The 26,100-nt window shown below is 35.0% G+C and overlaps 1 protein-coding gene across 2 annotated transcripts in view; it reads right to left on the reverse strand.

The window, feature by feature from the left end:
- The window catches only part of HDX (highly divergent homeobox), a 315,446-nt gene that overhangs the window by 205,986 nt on the left and 83,360 nt on the right, over positions 1-26,100 (reverse strand). For both annotated transcript variants that reach the window (XM_073880879.1, XM_025852756.2), the window contains exons 2-3: positions 18,763-18,909; positions 12,237-13,352 (exon numbers count right to left, since the gene is read on the reverse strand). In XM_073880879.1, coding sequence (XP_073736980.1) covers positions 12,237-13,352; positions 18,763-18,909 — 1,263 coding nt within the window. The remainder of the gene's footprint in view (positions 1-12,236; positions 13,353-18,762; positions 18,910-26,100) is intronic.

Below are 26,100 nucleotides of genomic sequence, written 5' to 3' on the forward strand. Positions count from 1 at the left end.
TCACAAATACTTAAAGAATGTTGGAGTGCACTACCAAAGCACTTTCACTGATAAAGATGCATTGTTTTATAAAGTACCTTTTAAAGAGTCATTAAAGGTTCCTAGAAACAAACAAAAAAAACAAAAACAAAAACAAATAAAGGAAACTCAAAGTACTCTACTACTATTAATTCCTAAGTCCTTATGAAGTCGATGAGAGATGGAAATACAGTTAATTGGTAAGCCACTTTAATAACTGCAACAAAATACCTTGTATTTATAGCACCTGTTTCCCACAATGCTCCATTATCTTCATTTAATGATCATCAATTATTAATTTTCAATCATCACAGTACTCTTAAAATAAATAGGTGAACTGACATAGACATATCGTAAAAAGTGAATGGCACTTTGGAGACCAATATGGCCACAATGTGGCCCCAAAGGAGTGAATTAAGTCTAGAAAGGTTTTGGTTTTTTGTTGTTATTGTTGTTGCTTTAAGATAGAACTGGAAAGGAGAGAAGCTAAGATGATAGAGTAGTAGGAGGACCTTAGGCTTGACTCATCCTTTGAACACAGCTATATAAGTATCAACTCATTCTGAATACCCAAGAAATTGATTTGAGGACTGCCAGAACAAACTGCACAACTAGAGGGAGAGAAGAGGCAACATCATGGAAAGGAGATGCAAAGATGTGGTTTGGGGGAGAAAAAGATTGCAGGTGCTGAAGAGGTGAGGGAGCCCAGGTCACCAGCAGGAGAGAGAGGAGCATACAGGGGATCACACAAGGAAAACACTTCCCCAAAGCTATTGACTGGGGGAAAAAAAAGAGGGGCTGATTTTCCTGAGGTTTTGCAACTAACAGGGCTCAAAGACAAGTTTAGAGGTCTTCAGTGTGGCTGGTATAGACCCCTGAGGGCACCATAGTGCTCCTGTAGAGAAGGCAGGCAGATACCTTGGGGGCAGAAGACACAATCTGAGGATCCCACGGGACACACTGGTTGAGATGGTTCCCCCTTCTTGGAGTGCATCTGAGAGAGGTGGCATTGCCTTTCCTGGGACAAAGGAGCTGCAAGGTGCCTTTCTCTCCCCCAGCCCTCAGCATAGGCAGAGAGGCACCTGCTAAGGGCAGCTAACCTAGACACTGGCTCTTTACTGTACTTTACTCCAAACCCCACACTCCTGAACTTTGGTGCGAATGCCCTTCTGGGTCAAACTTGCATCAGTCCCAGCACAGCAAGACCCTCCGCTAGAAGACCAGTGTGGGTCACCACCACACCAAGTTCCTAAAGTTTGGAGTTTTAAAACTCAGCCAGCCTGGCTAGGATTGAGCCCAATGTGCACTGTGCTGCTCCAGGTGAGCAAGCAACCCAGACACAGACAGCATGAAGGCAGCAATCTGAAGGATGACTGGGATTCACAAAGGGAAATGGTTATCTCTTTTGGGAGGGCTTCCCAGACAGCAGCAAGTGCAAACTCCCCTCTCCAGGAACCAAGGAGATGGCTGGTGCCATTTCTGGCCCCATCCCCCAACGTAAACTGACATCAGTAAACAGCAGTGTGCCAACACTGGCTGACTAAACTGCTTACACCACGCACCCCACCCCCCACCCCCCGCACTCTCCTGGTACTGCTTTTCTTGGGCAAGTGTGCCTGGGAACCAGCAGAGTGGGCTCTGCTGAGAGAAGATCAGCACATACCCCCAAATGCACCATGTCCACTGACCATAGAGTCTGAAAAGCTTCAGCTCTAGTAGAAATAGCATCAGGACTCTTTTAACAAGTGGACAAGAGCATATCTAGTTAAAACTTGCCACACTCTGGCCAAGATCCAAACACTCCCCACTGAGGCAAGGAGAAACTCTGCAGAGGACTGACCTGAGAGATAGAGTAGCCACAACACAGCAGCAGAGTGCACACAGCATACACCAGAGACACCTGCTGAAGCACCAGGCCCTGGATACCATATGACCTCTTTTCCATAAAACCATTACCCACAGGAGCAGAAAACAACAGGATTTCCTAACACAGAGAAAACAGAGACCTAGACATAATGCCAAGAGAAGGAATTCATCCTAAAAGAAAGAACAATATAAAGTCATGGCTAGGGATCTATTGAAAACAGATATAAGTAATATGCCTAATCGAAAATTTAAAGCAACAATCATAAGGATACAGGGTGGGCTTAAGAAAAGCATAGAAAACATCACATAATCCCTTACGGCAGAAATAAAGAGCTAAAAGCTGATCAGGATGAAATGAAATGAAAAATGCAGTAACTGAGGTTTGAAACCAGCTGGATATAGTGACCACAAGGATGGAAGAAGCAGGGAAAGAATAAGTGATATAGAAGATAAAATTATGCAAAGTAATGAGGCTGCAAAAAGGAGGGAAAGAAAAATCTTGGATCATGAAAGTACACGAAGGGAACTCAGTAACTCCATAAAGAATAGCATTCATATCATAGGAATCCCAGAAGAAGAAGGGCAGGAAAAGGGAGCAGAAGGTTTATTTGAAGAAATTATAGCTGAAAACTTCCTTAATCTGTGGAAGAAAACAGACATCCAAATCCAGGAGGCACAGAGAACTCCCATCAAAATAAACAAAAGCAGGTCAAAACCAAGACATATCATAGTTAAATTTGCAAAATATAGAGATAAAGAAAAAAAATCCTAAAAGTGGCAAAGCAAAAAGGTCCCTAACTTACAAGGGGAGACAAATAAGGTTAGCAGCAGATTTCTTCACAGAAATGTGGCAGGCAAGAAGAAAGTGGCATATTACAGTCAACATGCTGAATGGAAAAAAAAAATATGCAGCCAAGAATACTCTATCCAGCAAGACTATCATTCAGAAGAGAAGGAGTGATAAAGAATTTCAGAGACAAACAAAAATGAAAGGAGTTCGTGACCATTAAACCAGCCCTGCAAGGAATATTAAAGGAGAGTCTCTGAGTTGGAAACAAAGACCAAAAGTGACAAAGACTAGAAAGGAATAGAGAAAATCTCCAGAAACAAGAAAACAAGTAATAAATGTCACTACATTCATAGCTATCAATACTCACTCTAAATGTAAATGGACTAAATGTCAGAATGGATAAAAGAAACAAGACACCCACCTGTATCTTTTTTTTTTAGAGTATTATCTGACTCTACTAAACAAGCTTTCTTCTTTACATTTTCTTTCTTTTTTTATTAACATATAATGTATTGTTTCAGGGGTACAGGTCTGTGATTCATCAGTCTTACACAATACACAGCGCTCACCACAACACATACCCTCCCCAATGTCCATCATCCAACCACCCCATCCTTCCCACCCCCCTCCACTCCAGCAACCCTCAGTTTGTTTCCTGAGATTAAGAGTTTCTTATGGTTTGTCTCCCTCTCTGGTTTTGCCTTCTTTCATTTTTTCCTTGCCATTTGCAATGATGTGGGTAGAACTAGAGGGTATTATGCTAAGCAAAATAAGTCAATCAGAGAAAGACAATTATCATATGATCTCACAGATATGTGGAATTTGAGAAACAAGGCAGAGGATCATAGGGGAAGAGAAGAAAAAAGACCCATCTATATCTCTATGCTGCCTACAAGAGACTCATTTTAGACCTAAATACACCTGCAGACTGAAAGTGAGGAGAGAAAGATTTATCATGCAAATGGATGTCAAAAGAAGGCCAGAGTAGCCATACTTATATCAGAGAAATTAGATTTTAAACCAAAAATTGTGACAGTAGAAGAAAGGTAGCATCATAATAAAGAGGTCTATCCAAGATCTAACAATTGTAAACAATGATAGACCCAAATTGGGAGCACCTACACATATAAAACAATTAATAACAAACATAAAGGAACTCACTGATAATAATACAATAACAGTAGTTACTCTAACACTCCTCTTACATCAATGGACAAATCATCTAAAAAGAAAATTAACAAGGAAGCAATGGCTTTGAATGACACAGTGGACCTGATGGACCTAAGAGATATCTTCCGAACATTCCATCCTAAAGCAGCAGAATACAGTCTTTTCAAGTGCACATGGGACTTTCTCCAGAATAGATAACATACTGGGTCACAAATCAAGCCTCAACAAATAAAAAAAATTGAGATCATAGCATGCATATTTTCTGAACACAATGCTATGAAACTTGAAGTCCACCACAAGAAAAAAATTGGAAAGACCAAAAATACATGGAGGATAATGAACATCCTACTAAAGAATGAATGGGTCAACCAGGAAATCAATGAAGTAATAACATGGAAACAAATGAAAATGAAAACACGAAGGTCCAAAACCTTTGGGATGCAGCAAAAGCGGACATAAAATGTAAGTATGTAGCAATACAGGCCTACTTCAAGAAGCAAGAAAAATTCAAATAAACAACCTAACCTTAAACATGAAGGAGCTAGAAATAGAACAACAAATGAAGCCTAAAGCCAGCATAACAAGGAAAATAATAAAGATTAGAGCAGAAGTAAATGATATAGAAACAAACAAACAAAAAAGTAGAATAGCTCAATGAAACCAGGAGCTGATTCTTTGAAAACCTTAATAAAACTGATAAACCCCTACCAGACCTACCAAAAAAGAGAGAGAGAGAGAGAGAGAATGGACCCAAATAAATAAAATCACTAAAGAGAGAGGGAAAATCACAACCAACACCACAGAAATACAAACAATTATAAAAGAATGTTATGAACACTGTATGCCGACAAACTGGGCAATCTGGAAGAAATGGATAAATTCCTAGAAACTTACAAACTATCAAAACTGAAAGAGGAAGAAATAGAAAACTTGAACAGACTGATAACTAGCAGAGCAATTGAATCAGTAATCAAAAATCTCTCTGAAATACCATGGCCAAGTAGCTTCAGAAGTGAATTCTACCAAACACTTAAAAAAAGAGTTAATACCTATTCTTCTCAAACTGTTCCAAAAGGTAGAAATGGAAAGAAACTTCCCAACTCATTCTACAAGGCCAGCATTACCCTGATTCCAAAACCAAAGACTCCACAAAAAAAGAGAACTACAGGCCAATATCACCAACGAACATGGATGTAAAAATTCTCAATAAGTTACTAGCAAAATGAATCCAACAATATATTAAAAAATCTTTCAACTGGAATTTATCCTGGTTTGCAAGAGTGATTCAATATTACAGCATCCATCTGGAAAACAGTATGGAGGTTCCTCAAACAGTTGAAATTAGAGCTACCATTCGATCCAGCAATTGCACTACTGGGTATTTACCCCAAAGATACAAATGTAGGGACCCGAAGGGGTACGTGCACCCCAATGTTTATAGCATCAATGTCCACAATAGCCAAACTGTGGAAAGAGCCAAGATGTCCATCGACAGATGAATGGATAAAGAAGATGTGGTATATATACAATGGAATATTATGCAGCCATCAAAAGGAATGAGATCTTGCCATTTGCAATGACGTGGATGGAACTGGAGGGTGTTATGCTTAGTGAAATAAGTCAATCAGAGAAAGACATGTATCATATGACCTCACTGATATGAGGAATTCTTAATCTCAGGAACAAACTGAGGGTTGCTGGAGTGGTCGGGGGTGGGAGGGATGGGGTGGCTGGATGATAGACATTGGGGAGGGTATGTGCTACGGTGAGCGCTGTGAATTGTGTAAGAATGTTGAATCACAGATCTGTACTTCTGAAACAAATAACGCAACATATTTTAAGAAAAAAGAAAAAGAAGAAGATAGCAGGAGAGGAAGAATGAAGGGGAGTAAGTCAGAGGGGGAGACGAACCAGGAGAGATGACGGACTCTGAAAAACAAACTGAGGGTTCTAGAGGGGAGGAGGGTAGGGGGATGGGTTAGCCTGGTGATGGGTATTAAAGAGGGCACATTCTGCATGGAGCACTGGGTGTTATGAACAAACAATGAATCATGGAACACTACACCAAAACAAATGATGTAATATATGGTGATTAACATAACAATAAAAAATTAAAAAAAATATTACAGCATCCATTCTTTTTTTTTCTTTAAAATTTTGTTATGTTAATCACCATACATTACATCATTAGTTTTTGATGTAGTGTTCCATGATTCATTGTTTGTGCATAACACCCAGTGCTCCACGCAGAATGTGCCCTCTTTAATACCCATCACCAGGCTAACCCATCCCCCCCCCCCCCCCCCCCTCTAGAACCTCAGTTTGTTTTTCAGAGTCCATCATCTCTCATGGTTCATCTCCCCCTCCGATTTACTCCCCTTCATTCTTCCCCTCCTGCTATCTTCTTCTTCTTCTTTTTTCTTAACATATATTGCATTATTTGTTTCAGAGGTACAGATCTGTGATTCAACAGTCTTGCACAATTCACAGCACTCACCATAGCATCCATTCTTGATAAAACCCTCAGCAAAGTATGGATAGAGGGAACATACCTCAACATCATAAAGACCGTATACAAAAACCACAAAGTTAATATCATCCTCAATGGGGAGAAATTGAGAGTTTTTTCTTTACAGTCAAGAACAAAACAGGGGTTGGCCACTCTCACCACTGTGATTTAACATAGCACTGGAAGTCCTAGTCTCGGTAAGTAGACAACAAAAGAAATAAAAGGCATCAAATCAGCAAAGACAAAGTCAAAATTCCACTATTTGCAGACAACATGACATTCTATGTAAAAAACCCAAGAGATGTCACCAAAAAAATTGTTAGAACTGATAAACAAATTCACTAAAGTCATAGGATACAAAATCAACATAGAGAAATCTGTTTCAGTTTTATACACCCATAATAAAGCAGCAGAAAGAGAAATCAAGGAATTGATCCCATTTACAATTGCACCAAAAACCATAGGATACCTAGGGATAGACCTAATCAAACAGGTAAAAGATCTGTACTCTGAAAAGTGTAAAACACTTATGAAAGAAATTGAGGAAGACACAAAGAAATAGAAAAATATTCCAGGCTCATGGATTGGAAAATCAAATATTATTAAAAATGTGGATACTGGAGCGCCTGGGTGGCTCAGTCATTGGGTGTCTGCCTTTGGCTCAGGTCATGATCCCACGGTCCTGGGATCAAGCCCCACATCGGGCTCCCCACTCAGCGAGAGGCCTGCTTCTCTGTCTCCCACTCCCCCTGCTTGTGTTCCCTCTCTCACTGTGTCTCTCTCTGTCAAATAAATAAATAAAGTCTTTAAAAAAATGTGGATATTACCTAAAGCAATCTATATACTTAATACAGTCCCTATCAAAATACCACCAGCATTTTTCACAGCACTGGAACTAACTATCCTAAAATTTGTATGGAACCACAAAAGACCATGAATAGCCAAAGCAATCTTAAAAACAAAAGGAAAGTTGGAGATATCACAATTTCAGACTTCAAGTTATATTACAAAGCTGTAGTAATGAGGACAGCATGGGACTGGTAGAAAAACACACATAGAACAATGGAACAGAATAGAAAACACAGAAATGAACCTACAACTATATCAACTGATATTCAACAAAGGAAAGAATATCCAATGGAAAAAAATCTCTTCAACAAATGGTGGGAATACTGGACAGGAACATGCAGAAGAGTGAGATTGGACTAGTTTTTTACACAATACACAAAAAATAAATTCAAAATGGATGAAAGACCTAAATGTGATAAAGGAAACTACCAAAATCCTATAAGAAAAAGCAGACCATAAACTCTTTGACATTGGTCATAGCAAATTCTTACTAGAAACATCTCTGAAGGTGAGGGGAAAAAAGCAAAAATGAATTATTGGGACTTCACCAAGATAAAAAGCTTCTAAACAGCAAAGGAAACAAACAGCAAAACTAAAAGGCAATCTATGGAATGGGAGAATATATTTGCAAATGATGTAACTGATAAAGGGTTAGTATCCACAACATATAAAGAACTTATGAAAATCAAAACCCAAAGAACAAATAATCCAGTTAACAAATAGGTAGAAGACATGAATAGACATTTTTCCAAAGAAGACATACAGGTGGCTAACAGACACATGAAAAGATGCTCAATATCACTCATCATCAGAGAAATACAAATGAAAACTACAATGAGATATCACCTCACAGCTGTCAGAAACATTAAAATTAACAACACAGGAAACACCAGGTGTTGGTGAGGATGCAGAGAAAGGGGAACCCTCTTACACTCTTGGTGGGCATGCAACCAGTACAGCCAGTCTGGAAAAGAGTATGGAGGTTCTTCAAAATGTTAAAAATAGAACTACCCTACCATCTAGCAATTGCACTATTGGTATTTACCCAAAGGATACAAAAATACTGATTTGAAGGGATATATGCATCCTGATGTTTATAGCAGCATTATCAACAATAGCCAAATTATGGAAAGAGCCCAAATGTCTATCAATGAAAGCATAAAGAAGAAGTGGCATTTATACACAGTGGAATATTACTCAGCCATAAAAAGTATGAAAACTTGCCATTTGCAATGACACGGATGGAGCTAGAGAGTACTATTTGAAGAGAAATAAATCAGTCAGAAAAAGACAAGTACTATATTATTTCACTTATATGTGGAATTTAAGAAACAAAACAAATGAACATGGGGGAGAAAAGAGAGAGGCAAACCATAAAACAGACTCTTAACTATAGAGAACAAACTGAGGGCTGCTGGAGGGCAGGTGGGTGGGGGTATGTGTTAAATGGGCAATGGGTATTAAGGAGGACACTTGTGAATGAGCACTGGGTGTTGTACGTAAATGATAAATCACTAAATTCTACACCTAAAACTATTATTACACTGTATATTAACTGGAATTTAAATAGAAACTTGAAAGTACAAAAAAAGTGTATACAAAATGAAATAAATTGGCCTGTAAAGAAAAAAATTAGAAGTGAACTATGGTATCCTGATATAGCCACCCCCTGACAGTTTCCTTACTACCACTTCAACACTTAATATTGAATTCCCAAGAGGTTCCAAAACAGAGCTTCCTTTCAGCATCCTCTAGGATTCCTTCAATTTGTACTCACTCACCTAGATCACTTGGAACTAGACTATCTTCCAGGAATAGGACCTCAGCTTGAAGATACCTGGTGTAACAGGAAGAAGAGGCAGATATCTCTGTTATATATCCTAAAGTCAGAAACTAATGAGAATTGTTTGTAGTTTCATAGCTAGAAAGTTGCCAATATAGCCATAGGTTCTATTTTTCTTTTCTTTTTTTTTTAGATTTTATTTATTTTTTGAGAGAGAGAGAGATAGTGAGAGAGCACAAGTGGGTAGGAGAGGGAGAAGCAGGCTCCCCACAGAGCAGGGAGCCCAATGCAGGACTCGATCCCAGGACCCTGGGATCATGACCTGAGCCGAAGGCAGACGCTTAACTGACTGAGCCACCCAGGCGCCCCATAGGTTCTATTTTTCTAAGTCCTCACCTAACAGTAATATAGCTTGGTAATAGAACTTCAACAAAATCTTATAGAATAACTACCATGGGCTAAATGTTTATACCTCAGCTGAATTCATATGTTGAAACCTAATCCCCAGTGTGATCGTGTTTCGAGGTTGGGCTTTCGAGAGGTGATTAGGTCATGAGAATGGAGCCCTCATGAATGGGATTAATTTCCTTATAAGAGCGAACCCAGAGAGCTCCTTTGCCCCTTTTGCCATATGAGGACACAGTGAGGACGGTCATTTATGAAGTAGGAAGCATCCCTTTACCAGTTACCGAATCTGTCAGTGCCTTGATCTTGGGTTTCTTGGCCTCCAGAACTGTGAGAAATAAATGTTTGTTGTTTAATCCACCCAGTCTATAGTATGTTTGTTATAGCAGTCCGAATGGACTAAGACATTTTCATGGACTACACTTCCTCAGGCTGCTTTGATTTCTCCAGATCTCAACTAATTAAAAGAAAGGTGGGGCAAAGTGATGCCCCAAGGGTTCTCTGCAAACACCCTTTACCATACTGTCTAAGGTCAAGTTGGAGAACGTCCAGTATAATATAAATAAGAGTAAGTACATCGATTATGGTAAAGTTGATGGCTAATCTCCAGTCTTTTTTCAGCCAGCACTATAGCTATTTCTTCTTCAACTACCCTGTCATAATCGTGGACTCTGCAATATTTTACTTGAAATTGAATGCAAAGGAGACTTGGACCAGCAGATCTTCATTAACTTTCCAACTACAACAACAAAAGTAAAGTTTATGTGCCAGGGAATGCACAAGTAGCCTTGCACTGATTGTGACATAATCATGTCACAGCTTTCCTGTGAAATAGATATTATTAACTACATTATACAACTGAGGACACATTTACACAGAGAAGTTGTGTCACTTGCCTGAGGTCACACAAGTGGGAAGTGGCAGAACCTAAATTTGAATCCAAGTCTATCAGTCTCTAAGTCAATGCTCGTCATTGTTATGTCAGACTGCCTTTCTTTAAAGAGATTACTATTGGGTGCCTGGGTGGCTCAGTCGTTAAGCGTCTGCTTTCAGCTCAGGTCAGGATCCCAGGGTCCTGGGATTGAGTCCCACATCGGGCTCCCTGCTCAGCAGGAAGCCTGCTTCTCCCTCTCCCACTCCCCCTGCTTGTGTTCCTGCTCTCGCTGTCTCTCTCTGTCAAATAAATAAATAAAATCTTTAAAAAAATAAAAAAATAAAGAGATTACTATTCAAAAATTTGCTAAGTTTTATTCCTTTTAAAGAGTTTCTTTTATATAAAAGAAATTTAATTCCTTTAAAAGTTCTGTCAGGAAAAAAAAAGACTATAAAAAGGCATAGGTTAAGTTATTTTTAAGGGAGTGTTTGGCTTATGAAAAAATAAAAATTAAACTGCACTTTCAAGCTTCCAAATAATTCTAACACACTTGAAATAATTAGGCTGTTAGATAAAGCAGAAAAATATACACATGATATATTTCTTAGTCGGAATACTGGTTCTGTCATGTACTTACTGGCTATATGATCCTGGACAAGTTATTGAAATATATATAAAATATCTATATGTCCAGAGTGGCCTATATGTCTAGAAGATTAAATGAAATCAGGTACATAAAGTGACTAATGATGCTTGGTGTGTGGAAGTCCTTCAAAAATGGTAAATTTTATTGTCATTAATATTATTAAGAACAACACTAAAGGGGTAAAGAAGTACAAAAGAGAAGGTGAATTAAAGCTGGTTTTGTAGAAGATTTTAATGGTATGATTCAATGTTACTTTAAGCATGCTTTAGAAAAGAACAAACAGAAAAAATGAGTAGATTCTCTATAATAAATGAATACTAATGATGATGATAGAGTCCTCTTATGTTAGGGCTAGGCACCAGAGAGATTCTTCCTATACTCTGTTACTGTTTTTCATTTTGAAGCAGGGAGCTATAAGATGGAGGGAGTTAAGAGAAACTGGTTCCTTATATTGGTTGAGAATAGCCTGGAAGGACTTTAAGTCCACATTAAACCTAAATACTGTGGTTGAAAAATTCAAAGGGTCCAGCCAGTAGCAAGGAAAAATAGCAAACTTCCATGCCCTGCTATTCAAATTCTCAGAAACATTTTTTTCAGAGAAATCTATGGCCTTAGGAGATATTCTGAGGTGGGCCTCCACATACATCACTGTTGGGATTATTTAAAGCACATCTAAACAACTGAATATGTGAAATAGTGAAGAAATAATATTTATTTTTTGCACAGGACTAAAGTTGCTTTAAATTTTACTCTGAATGTCTCTTCCCTACAAACACTTTTAAAACTTGATCAACATTCCACTTGATGTTTTAGTAAAGCATTTACTTTTAGAAAAAGCAGTTGGCTGAGTTACTGCATACTCTGACTTCTTAGCCATCATCTCTTGGGGAAATGATTGACTTGCCTTGCCATGTATCCAGAGAAAGCACCACTCATCTGGTGACAGCTTCCCAAACTTCAACTAAAAGCCATTACAGGAATAATCTATGTTAAAGGGGCTGAGAAGAATCAATTTAGTCCTATTTTAGTGATGGGAAATGCCATGCTTCCCATAAGACTACTATTTCCTAAACAAAATAGTTTTAAATGTCAGGAGAAAGCTTCCATGATTATATTCCATTGGGGGAAAACTCACTATTTTAAACATGACAAAGAAAGCACAAGATTCTTCAAAGGTCCGAAACCACCACTTTGAAGCAAAAATTCTCAAATTACTTCAGAATAGGAGTTAAGTGAGCCAGGTCTCACGTTTAACTGGATATCAAACACAGCTTTTTATACCAAACAAAACTTTTTAAAAACATATAAAATAAATGCATACTTTACCTGGTAATTGTTTTGGTTTTGTGATAACCTCAATTGGTTTGATGATGCAAAATGTGAAGAAAAATTGCTCCGTGAGGGATTTGTATTACTGTACATTGTGGTAGCTACTGTATGTAATGAGGTCCGTGGTGTCAAATGGTAGTCTCTGTTTTGATACAGTACATTGTCTGACAAATCTCTAATATTCACCATTTGTGAATTTGGCATATTTCTTCCTGGTCCAGGCAATGGTGTACTTTGGTTCTCTGTTCCAAGGGATCTGCCACTTTCATAAAATCTTGAGTAGCTTGGTATCTGTGCTCCCATCGATGCCAACTCTTCCTCTTTGGCATACTCATCATCAGCATCTCCAGTCTCCATTGCAATAGACAAACAAGTTCCTTCTGCTGAACTAGGCTTCTGTGGGGCATTTCCTCCCAGAATTCTCTGAGGGTAATCACTAACAGCCAGTGAAAATACCTCACGGATTTCCAAGTTTTGTGTTCTACAGTAAGGGTCTCTAATAGGTGGCTTTTGCCCACATAAGTTATGTGATGCTAGACCTGTGTGTTCAGGCTTATATGACCTTTGAACTCCAACTGGTTCAATTTTGCAAGGTCGGTGGCACACAGGTGGCTTTTGAGGTACCATCATCTCAGAGGCTTGCACTGAAGAGCTTCCATAGTTTTTCTTTGTGTGACTGTATACTGAATTTCCAGCATTTAGCACACTTGTCTGTCTTGACAAGATAATTGTTTTTTCACCTAAGAGCAGAGAGGCATTTTTACAGTGTGCTACTTGTCTTTGAACAGGAATGTGCAACTGAAACTCAGTATCATTTTTACTGGCCGTTTTCTGAATAGGAATTTTATGTGCTTCTGTAAGTTGTGTATCTGAATGTTTGGTTGTCCCTTGCCTACCTGATGAACTTGATGGACTGTATGTGCCAGTTACAATGACATCATTATTGGCAGATGTCCAAGAAGACTGTTGGATTGACGGTCGAGTGATGTTAACTACATTCCTGACTGTAATGTCTGGAGATGTCAAAGAGGTACCAGGAAGAATTCCTGTTGTTGCTGCTCCTGATTCAGAATTCTTACTACTCATTTTTCTTCTCTTATTGCCAACCCACGTCTGTAATGATAAAAAATGACAATATGGAAATGTTCTTAACAAAAAAAAATAGGAAAAAACACTTTCAATGTGATAAATTGTATTCTCATTTGTCATAGAAGTAAGGCCTATACAAATTTAAGACACTACATCAAAAACAAATGATGTACTATATGTTGTCTAATTGAATTAAAAAAAGAAATAAAAACAAAAATAAATAATAAAATAAATAAAGCAAAAAAGATACAATAAAAGAAAAAGTAACTAAAGTATACAGTAAAAAAAATAAAGTATAAGTTCAGACATGTTCAAGAACTTGCTCTTAGTAAATATCTAGGAACTTAGATAACAGAATTGTATTATTGCTTCTTTCCTCAAAATCCACTCAATTAATCTATAGCAAGAATCCTAAAAATGTTTATATCCCTTGACCTAATAAATCCATTTCTAGGAATTTATCCTTAAAATAATCATAGATTTATACAAAGTTTATATGCAATTATGTTCATCTTATATTTAACAGTGAAAAATTGGAAGCATACTAAAGTAGGACATTTAATGACATTGGAAAATGTTCATAGTATTAAACAAACTTATAATCTTCAGGTTTAACAACTTCTGTTCTATGAATATATCATGACTTGGTTAATTTAATATTGCAAGATATTATTGGGTTATTTTTAAAATTATTCACTATTATAAACCATACTGAAATACATGTCATTGTATATGCATCTTTGTGCTAATTAATCATTGAACATTATATCAAAAACTAATGATGTACTAAAAAAAAAAAGGAAAGTGTTGGGCTTTTTGATGCTTTCAAAATACCCTCCAACGTATAAGAGTTCTGGTTTCTCCACACCCTCAACAATATTTTGCATTATCTTTTTGTAGTATTTACTAACCTAGGAGCTAATATAAGGTATATAATTGCTGCTTTCATTTGAATTTCTATGGTTACTATATTACTTTAATAAAATTGCTTATCCATTAATTTTATTCATTTTTATATTGGGGTATTTATCTTTTTAAATTGATTTATAAAAGCAATTTTTTTACTAGAGATAGCAACACTTTGTCACAGTTGCAAATATTTTTCCCAGTTTGTCATTAATTTATGGTAGTTATTTCCTTCTTTATATTTTTCTCTACTTACCAAATTTTATATAGTAAATGTGTATTACTTTTATAAACAGAAAAATCATTATTAATAAAAATAATACAAGAAGTTGGCATTCAGGTTTGATTACAAAATATGTACTTTAGTAGTATTACACTCAATCATGATTATACAATAAGAAATATGCAATAAGAAATATTATATTCCATGTGATCAGTAAACCTTGTAACTATTTTAAAATGCATAACATATTATAAACTATCAAAACACATTATTACAAATTTAAAAAAATAAAATAAGTGAAAATATTAAATAAACTAGCCCTTCACAAACATGGTGCAGGGTGTATTTGGTTAACTTTTATGTGATGTGTTTCTGAGACCACAAAAATTTCTCAGTTTTTGATGTTTATACAATATACAACATTAATGTTGCTATAATACTATAAATAAAAGCTAGCATGTACTGAATCCCCATTACATGTTTTACATATGTTAGTCTCTTTGATTATTTTTTCTAATTGTACAGATGAAAAAACTGATGTTCAGAAATATTAACTAGCTTGTAGAAGGATATCCTGTCAGCAAGTGATGGAGCAATGATTCAAAATCAATTTTACTTGACCTCAAAGCACATTCTCCTTCCACTATGGCAAGAAACTCCTGAAATGGTCATCTTTGTTGGCCATTTTATTTTTATAATTAGTATTTCTCTAACAAGGAAAATGTTCCAGAGATGTAGATGCTCAATTTTGTTTCACATGAGGCTATGGGAATTTTAAACTCACTCTCATTTAGTTTTACTAAATGGCAGAGGTGAGAATTACAAGCAAGGGATAAATAAATATAAATGTCAAAGGAGAAGGAGGCAGAGTAGAAAAAGTGAAAGGTTTTAAAATATATACTTAAAAGAAATATTTAAATAGAAATATTTTTGGATAAATATAATTTCAAGGTATGGTTCAAAAAGGTGAATTTTACAAATATTCAAAATAAGTTACTGTATCATGGTTTTTCAAGTATGTAAAATATGCATAGGAAGCATAATGCATTTGTTCATAGTTTTTAAAAATGTACAATCATTACACTTAAAAACTTTCAAGCACAGTGAATTTGTAACATTTGAACTCAAGAAGTACTATGTCTGGAGGGCAGCTCTGGGCAATATTTCTAAGAAAACAAATAAATGTTCTCATTACTATAAATACCTTAATGCAGGAAGTTTAGGAGTGATCTTAGTGAATTGCAAATTTATGGCTTATTTTAATAGTTCATATATATATAATGAACTGTAATGATATATATAATGAACTGTAATCATTCATATATATAATGGACTGTAAAACTATTAAAATAAGCCATAAATATGTAATATATTTCTATATATATAGTTACTTATATAGTTTTTAGATATTTACATTACATGCTCATAAAAAAGTAAAATGCACTAGAATATCATGTGCATATGAAGCTCAGCTATCTAACAATCTCACTTGTCCAGAACACAGCCAACACAGATATCACAGGATACATGTACCTTATTAAAAGCACAACCCTTGACCTTAAAACACACTCTCTCTTAGTTTATATAGGATTTCACCAAATCTGGTATTCTAATCTATAACAAATTAGAAATAACAAAATAAGCAGAGCATCGGTGACAGAGATTGCTATTGGAGGCAACTTGATAGCACCGAAACAGAATGTCCATGAAATTTTGCTCACTAAAAAGGAGAAGAAACAACATACGAAATTAATGTGAGAAATAATTGAATAGTTTGGAGTTCTTTAGTGAAGGAGAAAATCACCCCATATAGCTTACCATGTTATGAGCATTATTATTTTATAGCACAATGCAATAATTCATTTTCATAATGAAACTCTGAGTCAAAAAGTAAGCGTTCAATCATTTTCAATATTTTCCTTTGAAGTTAAAGTGAGAAAGTGCATACTTAAGAAATATTTTCAAAATTCTGAAAATAAAGAAAATTTATTGCGTGAGCATTCCCAATAACTGAATTTTCTCTTAAAGCCATTCAGTTACAGGATCCAAAAATTACCAGTGCTTGTAGAATATAAATGATTCTCATTGCAAATGCTTCATTTGTTGAGAGAGAAAATGGGTCAAACAAAATTGACATGATGAGAATTTGGGGTCTATAGCTAACAAAGCAATACTACATAAAAAAGAAAGACATTAGGTCACCAGTTCATAAAATTCTCTTTTAGTTCTCTCTTTGAAATTCAGTCTTCATTGCTTCTCAGCCTTCTGGCTAAGATCAAATGAAATTCACTGTCTCCAAACATGTTTTCCTTTTTCTATACCTCTTTCTTTGATTCTCTGTTCCTTTACTCTATTTTTTGCATGGATTTTTTAGCCTTTTAAGTTCATTTTACATTGGGATCAGGTTCTCAGTACCATGGGATTTTAGTTCTGAGGAAAAACACAGCAAATACTATATTAAAATAATAAAGAAAAGTCTCTTTCAAGTAGAACATATAGACCTAGCAAAATACTGAAAGCAGGGGAGGTTATAGAATGAGTCTATAAACAACTCTCTTCTCAGACTGGAGAAAGCAACCAAAATTGTGTTGGAATTTAGATTAGGGAGACTGAATTTCTATACAACTTACACTCTTTTAGAACAGAGAGAATGAATCTGTTTTAGACAATTCCTTAAAACTTAAAATAACATTTTACTTGTAAGTCTACAATCTAGGAATTTATTTCCCTCATTCTAATTGTTTTAGATTTCATACCATTTGGAGCATAAATATAAATCTTTGTATTTCAGCACTGTCAATATTCAAGTACAATCAAGTAAGTTATTGGGGGGAAATTCCAATAACAAACTGGAAATATGAAAAGTCACATAGTCCATAAGCAGCTGTCTGAGAAGGCTTTTCACTTTTAAGTAATGATAAAATAAAAGAAAAAAAAGAAGAAGAAATAAAAGGAAAAAGGAAAAAAATTTACTCCCAAAAAATGAGTTTGTACTTATAAAACACCATCTCATCAATTTGAAATATTACACATTTACTTTTTCTAAGGAAATTAAACATTTTTCTATGAGATTTACTAAAGGGAAATAGGGACTTGAATTTACTAAAAGGACAACCTTTGACCTTAAAACATACTTTGTCTTATTTTATGCACAATTTACCAAATCTGTTACCAAAAAAAAATTAAATAGTCTAGGGTTCATAGTAAAGAAGAAAATCGAGCTGTAAATTCAAATAGGGAATTTATATCTATAAATAGAAGATATTTCTAGTTCTTACACGAATCTGAATATAATGGTTGATCGCAGCACATGAGAAAACGATATCCTGTGATATTTTGCCCTAGAACTGGTGTCATAATTCCCTGTTCAAAGGTGAATATATCTTTTAGTCTTCAAGAATAGATTTTCCAAAGAATTCTGCTTATCAAGAGATTTTTTATATTTAGGGTCTTTTGAAAGTTCCTCTAAAAGAAACATAAACCTAAAACCAGATGTCCTTTCTCTTTGACAAATTAGCCTAATGAATGACAAGGATGAGAAAGTTGCAAATCTTTGAATCCATAAGTTTTCAAGCCAGGAGTATTTGTACCATGTTCAGATACACATGAAAGGACCTATGCACTCAATAAAATCTGTAACTAATTCTGTTAGATTTATCTCTTGTCTCCTATCACCTTCTCATTGCTTTTCACAGAAGTTTAAGGGCTCTGATTTTTACAGCTGAATTACTATGGTTGTGATAAAGGAAAATTTCCTTCCATGGGATTTCTTGTTTCCTACTCATTGACTAACTCACTAAAATATATGCATTTTACTGAGAAAAAGGAGTGGGTATTCATAAAAAAGGCCAGGTTTTCCTTAAAAAGACAAAAATACTGAAGTCAGAAATGCCTGATAAAAAAATTCAAATACACCAAGAAAATATGCTAGGTACACAATAGTCCCTTGGTAAATGCCTGTGTTACTGATATCATTTGGCAGGTTATCTCCAGATTAATCCTGGGTTTAAAGAAAGCACAGGATAAGCAACTAATCTTAAAAATATTCATTAGTTCAAAGGATTGGGAGTTTTTAAAGCTATGTTTATGATGCAAAAGTTTTAGTGTCTTCAAGGTATTTACAGAAACAAATACATACTAAATTATTAGCTCTATTTATTATTTTTTAAAAAGTAGTATTTTTATACCAGGGAAATGAAACTGTTTATAAAGTTAAGGACTCCATATTCTGATGGTTTTTCTCATATTAAGCAATTATCACTTATAAAAAACTATAAATTCAAGAATTACGACCTCAATACTTACCCTGACTACACTGAAGTCCAGCTTAGTCTCCTGTGCACACTGTAATATGAGCTGAAAGCAATTTTTACTTTGATTTGTCATTCCATTTTCATAATAACGCTGTAAAATCCTTTGTTGTTCTACAGTAAATACAGAACGTAGATTCATCTAAAAATAAAAGAAGATACTCTGAAAATTGGAATAAGAATTGGGTGTATGCAGAATTTGCATGTTTCCATTTTGATACAGTTTTAGTGCTTCAAAGTTGCAAGATTTATTTAATTGAACTAATTCCCAGTAATGGGCAATAATTTGTGTGCCAAAGGGAAACAGGTTCTAACTGAAAATTATATATAATGCAAACATTTATTAAATTTGTTCAGAAAAAGTAACAACTTTAAGGACAAAAAACAAGAGAGAGAGGAAAACTCTATCTGGTTAGCGTCAGTACATTGGGAAATAAAGGTTCTTTCAATGAAATAAATATTTATGGCTAGTAAAGCCAGAGATGGTGGTAGCCATATATTCATGGTCAGTTATCAACAGGAACACTCACTGTTCTTTGTCAAACAAGGCATCTGGCATGTCTTACAGCCAGAAATTGTGGTCTGAAACAAAAGGATGGCTTATATTTTTCCTTTCTTGAATAAAGGGGTTCTTCATATATATATTAAAACAAAACCTCTCTTAAAAAGCTTAAAAATAAAAAGGAAGTGTTGGTGACTCAAAATATCTCTGTTTTAGGTAATATCAACCAAAATTATTATTTTTAATAACTATAGTACATAAATCAAAGTTCAAAATCATGTGCATTTTACTAAAAGTAAACCACATAAAAATATGTACTTTTAATTAAATTGACAGCATCATAATTATACAAGAAAAATTTTAAAATGCACTTTATCCTTTCTGCCAATACACAAAGTATTTAATATTAAGAGAAAACAACCTATGAAACAATAAAAAGCAGGTCAAACTCTTTTTTTTCTTAAAAAGGATGAATTTTAGTAGAGCATTTTATAAAAAAGAACCCTTGTAATTAGATTAAGGCAACTTCTGGTTCTTATTAGAAGTGTTCACACTGAAATTGTCATTCCTAAAAGCTGACAGAAAGAAAACTCTTCCCAAGGAAATTGTCCCTTCAAAATTAGGAAAACAGCAACAACAGAAACACTATAAGCCAAACCAAACAGAAAGCATTCTAGTATACTGGGTATGGAAACAACCAAGTACACTGATGTGGAAATAAAAATAATTTTCCTTTCTCTGAATATGTTGAACAATAAAGAAATTAAAGACTGTCTATTGCCATTTGTACACCTGACTTATTTTCTTGCCCACACAAACATCTTCTTATCTAATGTTAAGAAATCCAATTAGAGAAAATCAGATATGGGAGAGGACACAGGAAAGATGAGTAGAGTTTCTCCCTGAAACTTTCAGGAACAGTAACTCCACTAACTTTCTGAAGGGGATTGCATTCTGCAGTGTGACCAAATTTTAAAGAATTTTTGGGCCAGAGAGTAGTGATGATATCCATCAAAGCAGCATTTACTATCATGGCTGTCACCTTTCAGAGCAATTTGGGATTCCTTTTCCTAAATAATTCAGCTACAGTCAAGAGAGGAGCTGGGATGCAGAGGGCAAATACCTAAAATATGTCACCTGGTGTGGGTTTAGAAGCAAGGTTTTTTGGAATGAGTTCTGAGGAGGGCCATAAACTTCCATTTCATTAATGCATAATGAGGGTAATGGCTCTGATCCTTCTCTGCAGGGCTGTAACTACAAAAATAAAAAATCCTAGAGTACAAGATATGAGTGATCCTCATGTGTGATGATACCTGCTATAAAATATACGAATGTTTACCTACTGGCTAGCTACAACAATTACATGTACTCAAGTATGATATAAGCATTAAAAAGCACAGCAGGTTCTTCTTCACTGATACTATAGCCAAATATAGATGCTGAGTACTAAACCGATTTCTGGAGTCTACATTCTGACAGTAGACAATGCTGTGACCTTTTTAGTTTTTCCCTTAAATTCATAGCAATAGCAGGAAGGCCACCTTGCTCAAGAGATCTAATGTTTTTCTTTCAAATTATAGGACATTTATTCTTTATCAGAACAACTAGATAAAACCTTATAAGCAAGATAACTTGTCATTATCTCTACCGACCCTAGTTACCTCGGTCTATTAAGTGGCAAGGTATTGAATGACTGCATAGACAAAGTTACTAATCATTTACACAAAAATCAGGAAGAGAATTGTTAAAACCTTCATTTTAAAAGTTGAGTTCTTATTTCTGTGGAAATAAAATGGCAAGCTACTGGTTTCATGCAAACTGAAGTTTGTTGGGTTGAGGTATGGAGGGTAACTGAATTAAGGAATTAAATACTGAAATAACAAGTCATTTAGCCTTACCCCAAGATTTACTAATCTAATACTCTTTGCAATGTGCCACTCACTTAGGACATGACAGCCCATAGGAATAAGATGACCTGTGTGCTACACTTAGCTCCACTGTGGACTAGTGCATAAGTCACTTAATTTTTATGAGCCTCTATTTCCTAATTTGTAAAATGCTAGAATATATGACATGTTCTACCTACCAGTCTGGGTTTTTACAAATAATTTAGGATATGTGAGCTCATTTTTTTTTTGTAAAGCATGCTATAGTTATAACATATTTGTAAGTATGACTAGGCCCTTCACTTTATCTATCATATTCAGATATGGGATTTCTCAGGTTGCTTTCAGCTTTAGGATTCAGTGTTTTAATAAAGATCCTGAGACACTGAAAGGATTATGCTCAGTGTGTTCTATTCAAACAAGCAGAGCAATGAGTAAAATGTTATAAATTTATTGCCTCGGGAGTACTTGAAAAATGAAGCTTCTAAGAATGACTTCCCCTCGGCAGTATCACATAGCTTAGGCCATATTTTCACATGGGAACATTTCAGCTGAATTTCTACATAATATTTTTCTTATACATCTGATGTCATACATAAGCCCAGATCTAGTAATGCCCTAATAATGTCTTAACTGGTTAAATCGTTTGAAAAATATCAAAAAATTTTACTCCTAAGGATTCATTCTTGGAAAACTGATTATAAAAATGGGTTGACTCTATAAAATCATCACCAAGTCAAATGTAACACATTCTTTCTAATATTAAAAGTTTCAATTTTAGGGCGCCTCGGTGGCTCAGTCGTTAAGCGTCGGCCTTCGGCTCAGGTCGTGATCTCAGAGTCCTCGGATCAAGCCCCGCATCAGGCTCCCTGCTCAGCGGGAAGCCTGCTTCTCCCTCTCCCACTCCCCCCTGCTTGTGTTCCTTCTCTCGCTTTGTCTCTCTCTGTCAAATAAATAAATAAATAAAATCTTTAAAAAACAAGTTTCAATTTTAGGAAAACCACTGATTTTTTTTTTTTTTTGGTTTACAAAGAGTTGCACCTAGGTTAATAAAACATTTTGAATGTCTTTAATTTGACCAATACATCTCTTTTAGCATTGCTCTTTTTATCCGTTATTATTATTCACTTTTAAATTTATTTATAGTTAGTTTCACTCTTTTTGGTACACAGCTTTATGAGTTAGGACAAACATATATATTAATGAAACCACCACCACAACCAAGATACAAAACAGACCCCTCACTCCAAAAAAATTCCCTTATGCTGCTCCTTTATAATTAAATCCTCTAGCCATCCCAGCCCTGGGCAACAACTAACCCGGTTCTATAATTTTGACTTTTGAAAAATGCTATATAAATGGAATAATAGAGTACATATTCCTCTTGGACTAACATCTTTCACTCAAGCATAATGCATTTGAGATTTTTCTGTGTTGTCTGTATGAGTAGTTTTCTCCTTTCTATTGCAGAGTAGTATTCCATTGCATAGAACATACCACAGTTTATCCATTTAGCCATTGGAAGACATTTGAAATTTCCAAGTTCTTGGCTACTGTAAATAAAGTTGATTTAAAAAAAAACATTTGTGTGCAGGTTTCTGTCTGCAAATGTTTTTTCATTTCTCTGGAGTAAATACCTAAGAGTGGGATTTCATATGGTAAGTGCATATTTAACTTTATAAGAACTACTAAACAGTTTTCAAAAGTGACTGTAAAAATTTGCTTTCTCACCAATATTCTATGTAAGTTTAAGTTTTTTCACTTTCTCCCCAGCATTTATTATTATCAGATATTTTAATTTTCATTTTTTAGAGAGGGAGAGAAGGGAGTAGGGGGAGAAAGTAGGAGAGAATCTTAAGCAGACTCCACACTCAGCACAGAGTCTGATGCACAGCTCTATCTCACAACCTGAGCTAAAATCAAGGGTTGGACCCTTAACCAACTGAGCCACTCAAGCGCCCCAATTATCAAATGTTTTAAAAAATTAAATACAACTACACTATGATCCAGCAGTTTCACTACTATTTACTCAAAGAATACAAAAATACTAATTCAAATGGACACACATACACCCCAATGTTTACAGCAGCATTATCTACAATAGCCAAATTGTGGAAACAGCCCAAGTGTCCATCAACTGATGAATGCATAAAGAAGCAGTGGTATATATATTCAATGGAATATTACTCAGCCATAAAAAAAAGAATTCTTGCCTTTTGCAATGACATGAATGGAGCTAGAGAGTATTATGTTGAGCAAAATAAGTTTGTCAGAGAAGCACAAATACCATATGATTTCACTCATATGTGGAATTTAAGAAACTAAACAAATGAGCAAAAAAAAAAAGAGAGAAAGGTAGGCAAATTAAGAAACAGACTCTTAACTCTAGAGAACAAACTGATGGTTACCTGAAGGGAGGTGGGTGGGGGATGGGTAAAATAGGTGACAGGGTTAAGGACTGCACTTGTGATGAGCACCAGGTGTTGTATGGAAATGTTGAATCACTAAATTGTACACCCGAAATAAATATTACACTGTATGTTAACTGGAATTTTAAAAAAGCTTAATAAACAAACAAATAAATAAATAAATAAATAAATAAAAATTAGCCATTCTAATAGGTTTATAATTGTTTGTTATTATTGTGGTTTTAACTTGTATTTCCCTAGTGAGTAATGACATTAAGCATTTTCTAATATGCTTTTTAGCCATCTATATATCTACTTTGTAGAAGTGTCAAAATATTTTGCAAGTTTTTTAACTGGATTTTTTTTACTTTTTATTGAGATATTAGGGTTCATTACATATTCTGGATGCAAGTCCTTTATCAGAAATATGATTTGCAAGTATTTTCTCCCTGTTAGTAGCTTGTCCATTTTATTTTACTAAAGTATATTTCAAAAAAATAAAGTGTATTTCACAGAACAAATTTTAATTTTGATGAAGTCCAACTTATCACTATTTTCTCTTTTACAGATTGTCCTTTTAGTGCTATGTCAAATAAATCTTTGTGTAGAAAGGATCAGGCATCCTAGATGCTCCATAAAATATGAGGTTTTCCGGTCTGGCTGTTGGGAATGTAAACAATTTGGGGTCCTATTTGAGCTATGAGGATTGTTTGCCTGATCCTTTCTAATGGTTCTTTCCTTGTCCTCAGTAGTTTTTTCACACACTGGAGCTTATTAGTATTTAGCTAAAGACTTGAGGGGTCCCTCTATAAATTTCCATAGCTTTCTCAATGTGCAGTTTTCATCTCTATGTGAGCTTTCTCCTCTCCAGTATTGCCCCTCAAATTCTAGCCACCCTATTCTTCCTGAACTCTGTCTCCTCAGCTCAGAGAGAATTCCAGTCTGTTTGGCTTCACTTTCCTTTGGTTGCACTCTGGATACTTTTTTCAGGCAGTGAGTTGAGACACCCATAAGGTTCATTTTGTTTCCCTTCTCTCAATAATCATGGTCTTGTGCTGCCTTTTGCTGAATATCTGAAATCCATTGTTTCATGTATATTTTGACTTTTTTGTTTGTCTTTAGATATTTAAGATAAGGGGGTAAATCCTGTTCCTGTTACTTCATCATGGCTATAAGCAGAAGTTCAGGTGGCCTTTAGGAGTGGTAGAGTAAGAACCCTATGTTAAGAATCAGGAAACATCTGTTTCCTATTTTCCTATTCAGCTTCACTACTTACTAGTTTTGTCACCTTAGCAGAGATAGTTGGCCTCTTGGACTCAGTTTCTTCATCTGGAAAATGGGGCTATAAAACCTTTCCTATTTTTCTTTACATAATTATTTATCTTCATTAAAATACATGGCAAACTATAATGTGCTATGTAAAAGCTATTTTTGTTAATAGTTAACATATATATAACCAACTACTTATTCCTGAAAGTAATAATTATTTTAACATATATCAAGCCATTCCCACATCATTTGTATATAAACCTCAAATGAAAAAATATATATATTATTACATTATCATGGCCAAAGGAATACAGATGCTATGACTCTCTTCTATCTGATGTGAGTTTGATCTTCGAAAATTCTGAGGGCATGATGTCCATGTGTATGGATGCCTCTGCATAATTTTTTAATGTAAACTGTATTTAAAATAAAAGGATATATTTAACTAGGTGAATTATTCTACTAAAAACTAAGTGATTAAGCAGTTATTTAGAAGAAGCTTGATTAAATATACAAAAATGAATTGACACTTCGAACTTAATGAAATTTGAACATGTGTAAGAGTTGCTATTGTATATTTGTTCTCAGTTGTCACTTTAATCTGTCATTTGCATTTAATGACCCTCATCTTTACAAAAAGCAGCACTCTCTATTTACCTTATTTTATAGTTTACTTGCCAGAATTTGCAGATATTGCAAAAAATAAATTTCACCCTCTTTTAAGTATAAAATTGAGTAATACACATTTGCCTATTCTAATACTATGAAAGGATATTCATTATTTCTTTATTGGGCTATAACTACTGAAATGCAATGCACATACCTTTTATCTGTCATTTTAGATATAATTGGCCTCCAGCACTTAGGTGGAAATATGAAACAAGAAACTATAACAACAACCTACTATATGACTTTCTTATGACACAAAGCAATTGAACATTGACCTTATTTTAAAAAACATATAAAATTATGTGTAATTAATATTCATTTTTATGAATAGTGACCTGGGTACAAATTGCAAGACAATTTTGTGTTTACATTCTTCATATGAATATTTGAAAAAATATACATCTATAGGGACATATACCTCTATACTTTCACATCTAATGTCTAAGAAGATTACTGGTTGTTCAGAAGAAAAAAAAACTTCAACAGATTTGGAAGGGAAGGTGGCAGAACAGAAGGATCCTGAAACTCATCTCCTCCCATGAATATACTGAGGCAACAACAACAGCATGTATTGCAACTCACTGTGAAAATGACCTGAA

This window comes from Callorhinus ursinus, unplaced genomic scaffold (assembly GCF_003265705.2).
Source record: "Callorhinus ursinus isolate GAN/ISIS: 27379988/994484 unplaced genomic scaffold, GSC_fseal_2.0 scaffold40, whole genome shotgun sequence".
In the NCBI taxonomy this organism is placed as follows: Eukaryota; Metazoa; Chordata; class Mammalia; order Carnivora; family Otariidae; genus Callorhinus; species Callorhinus ursinus.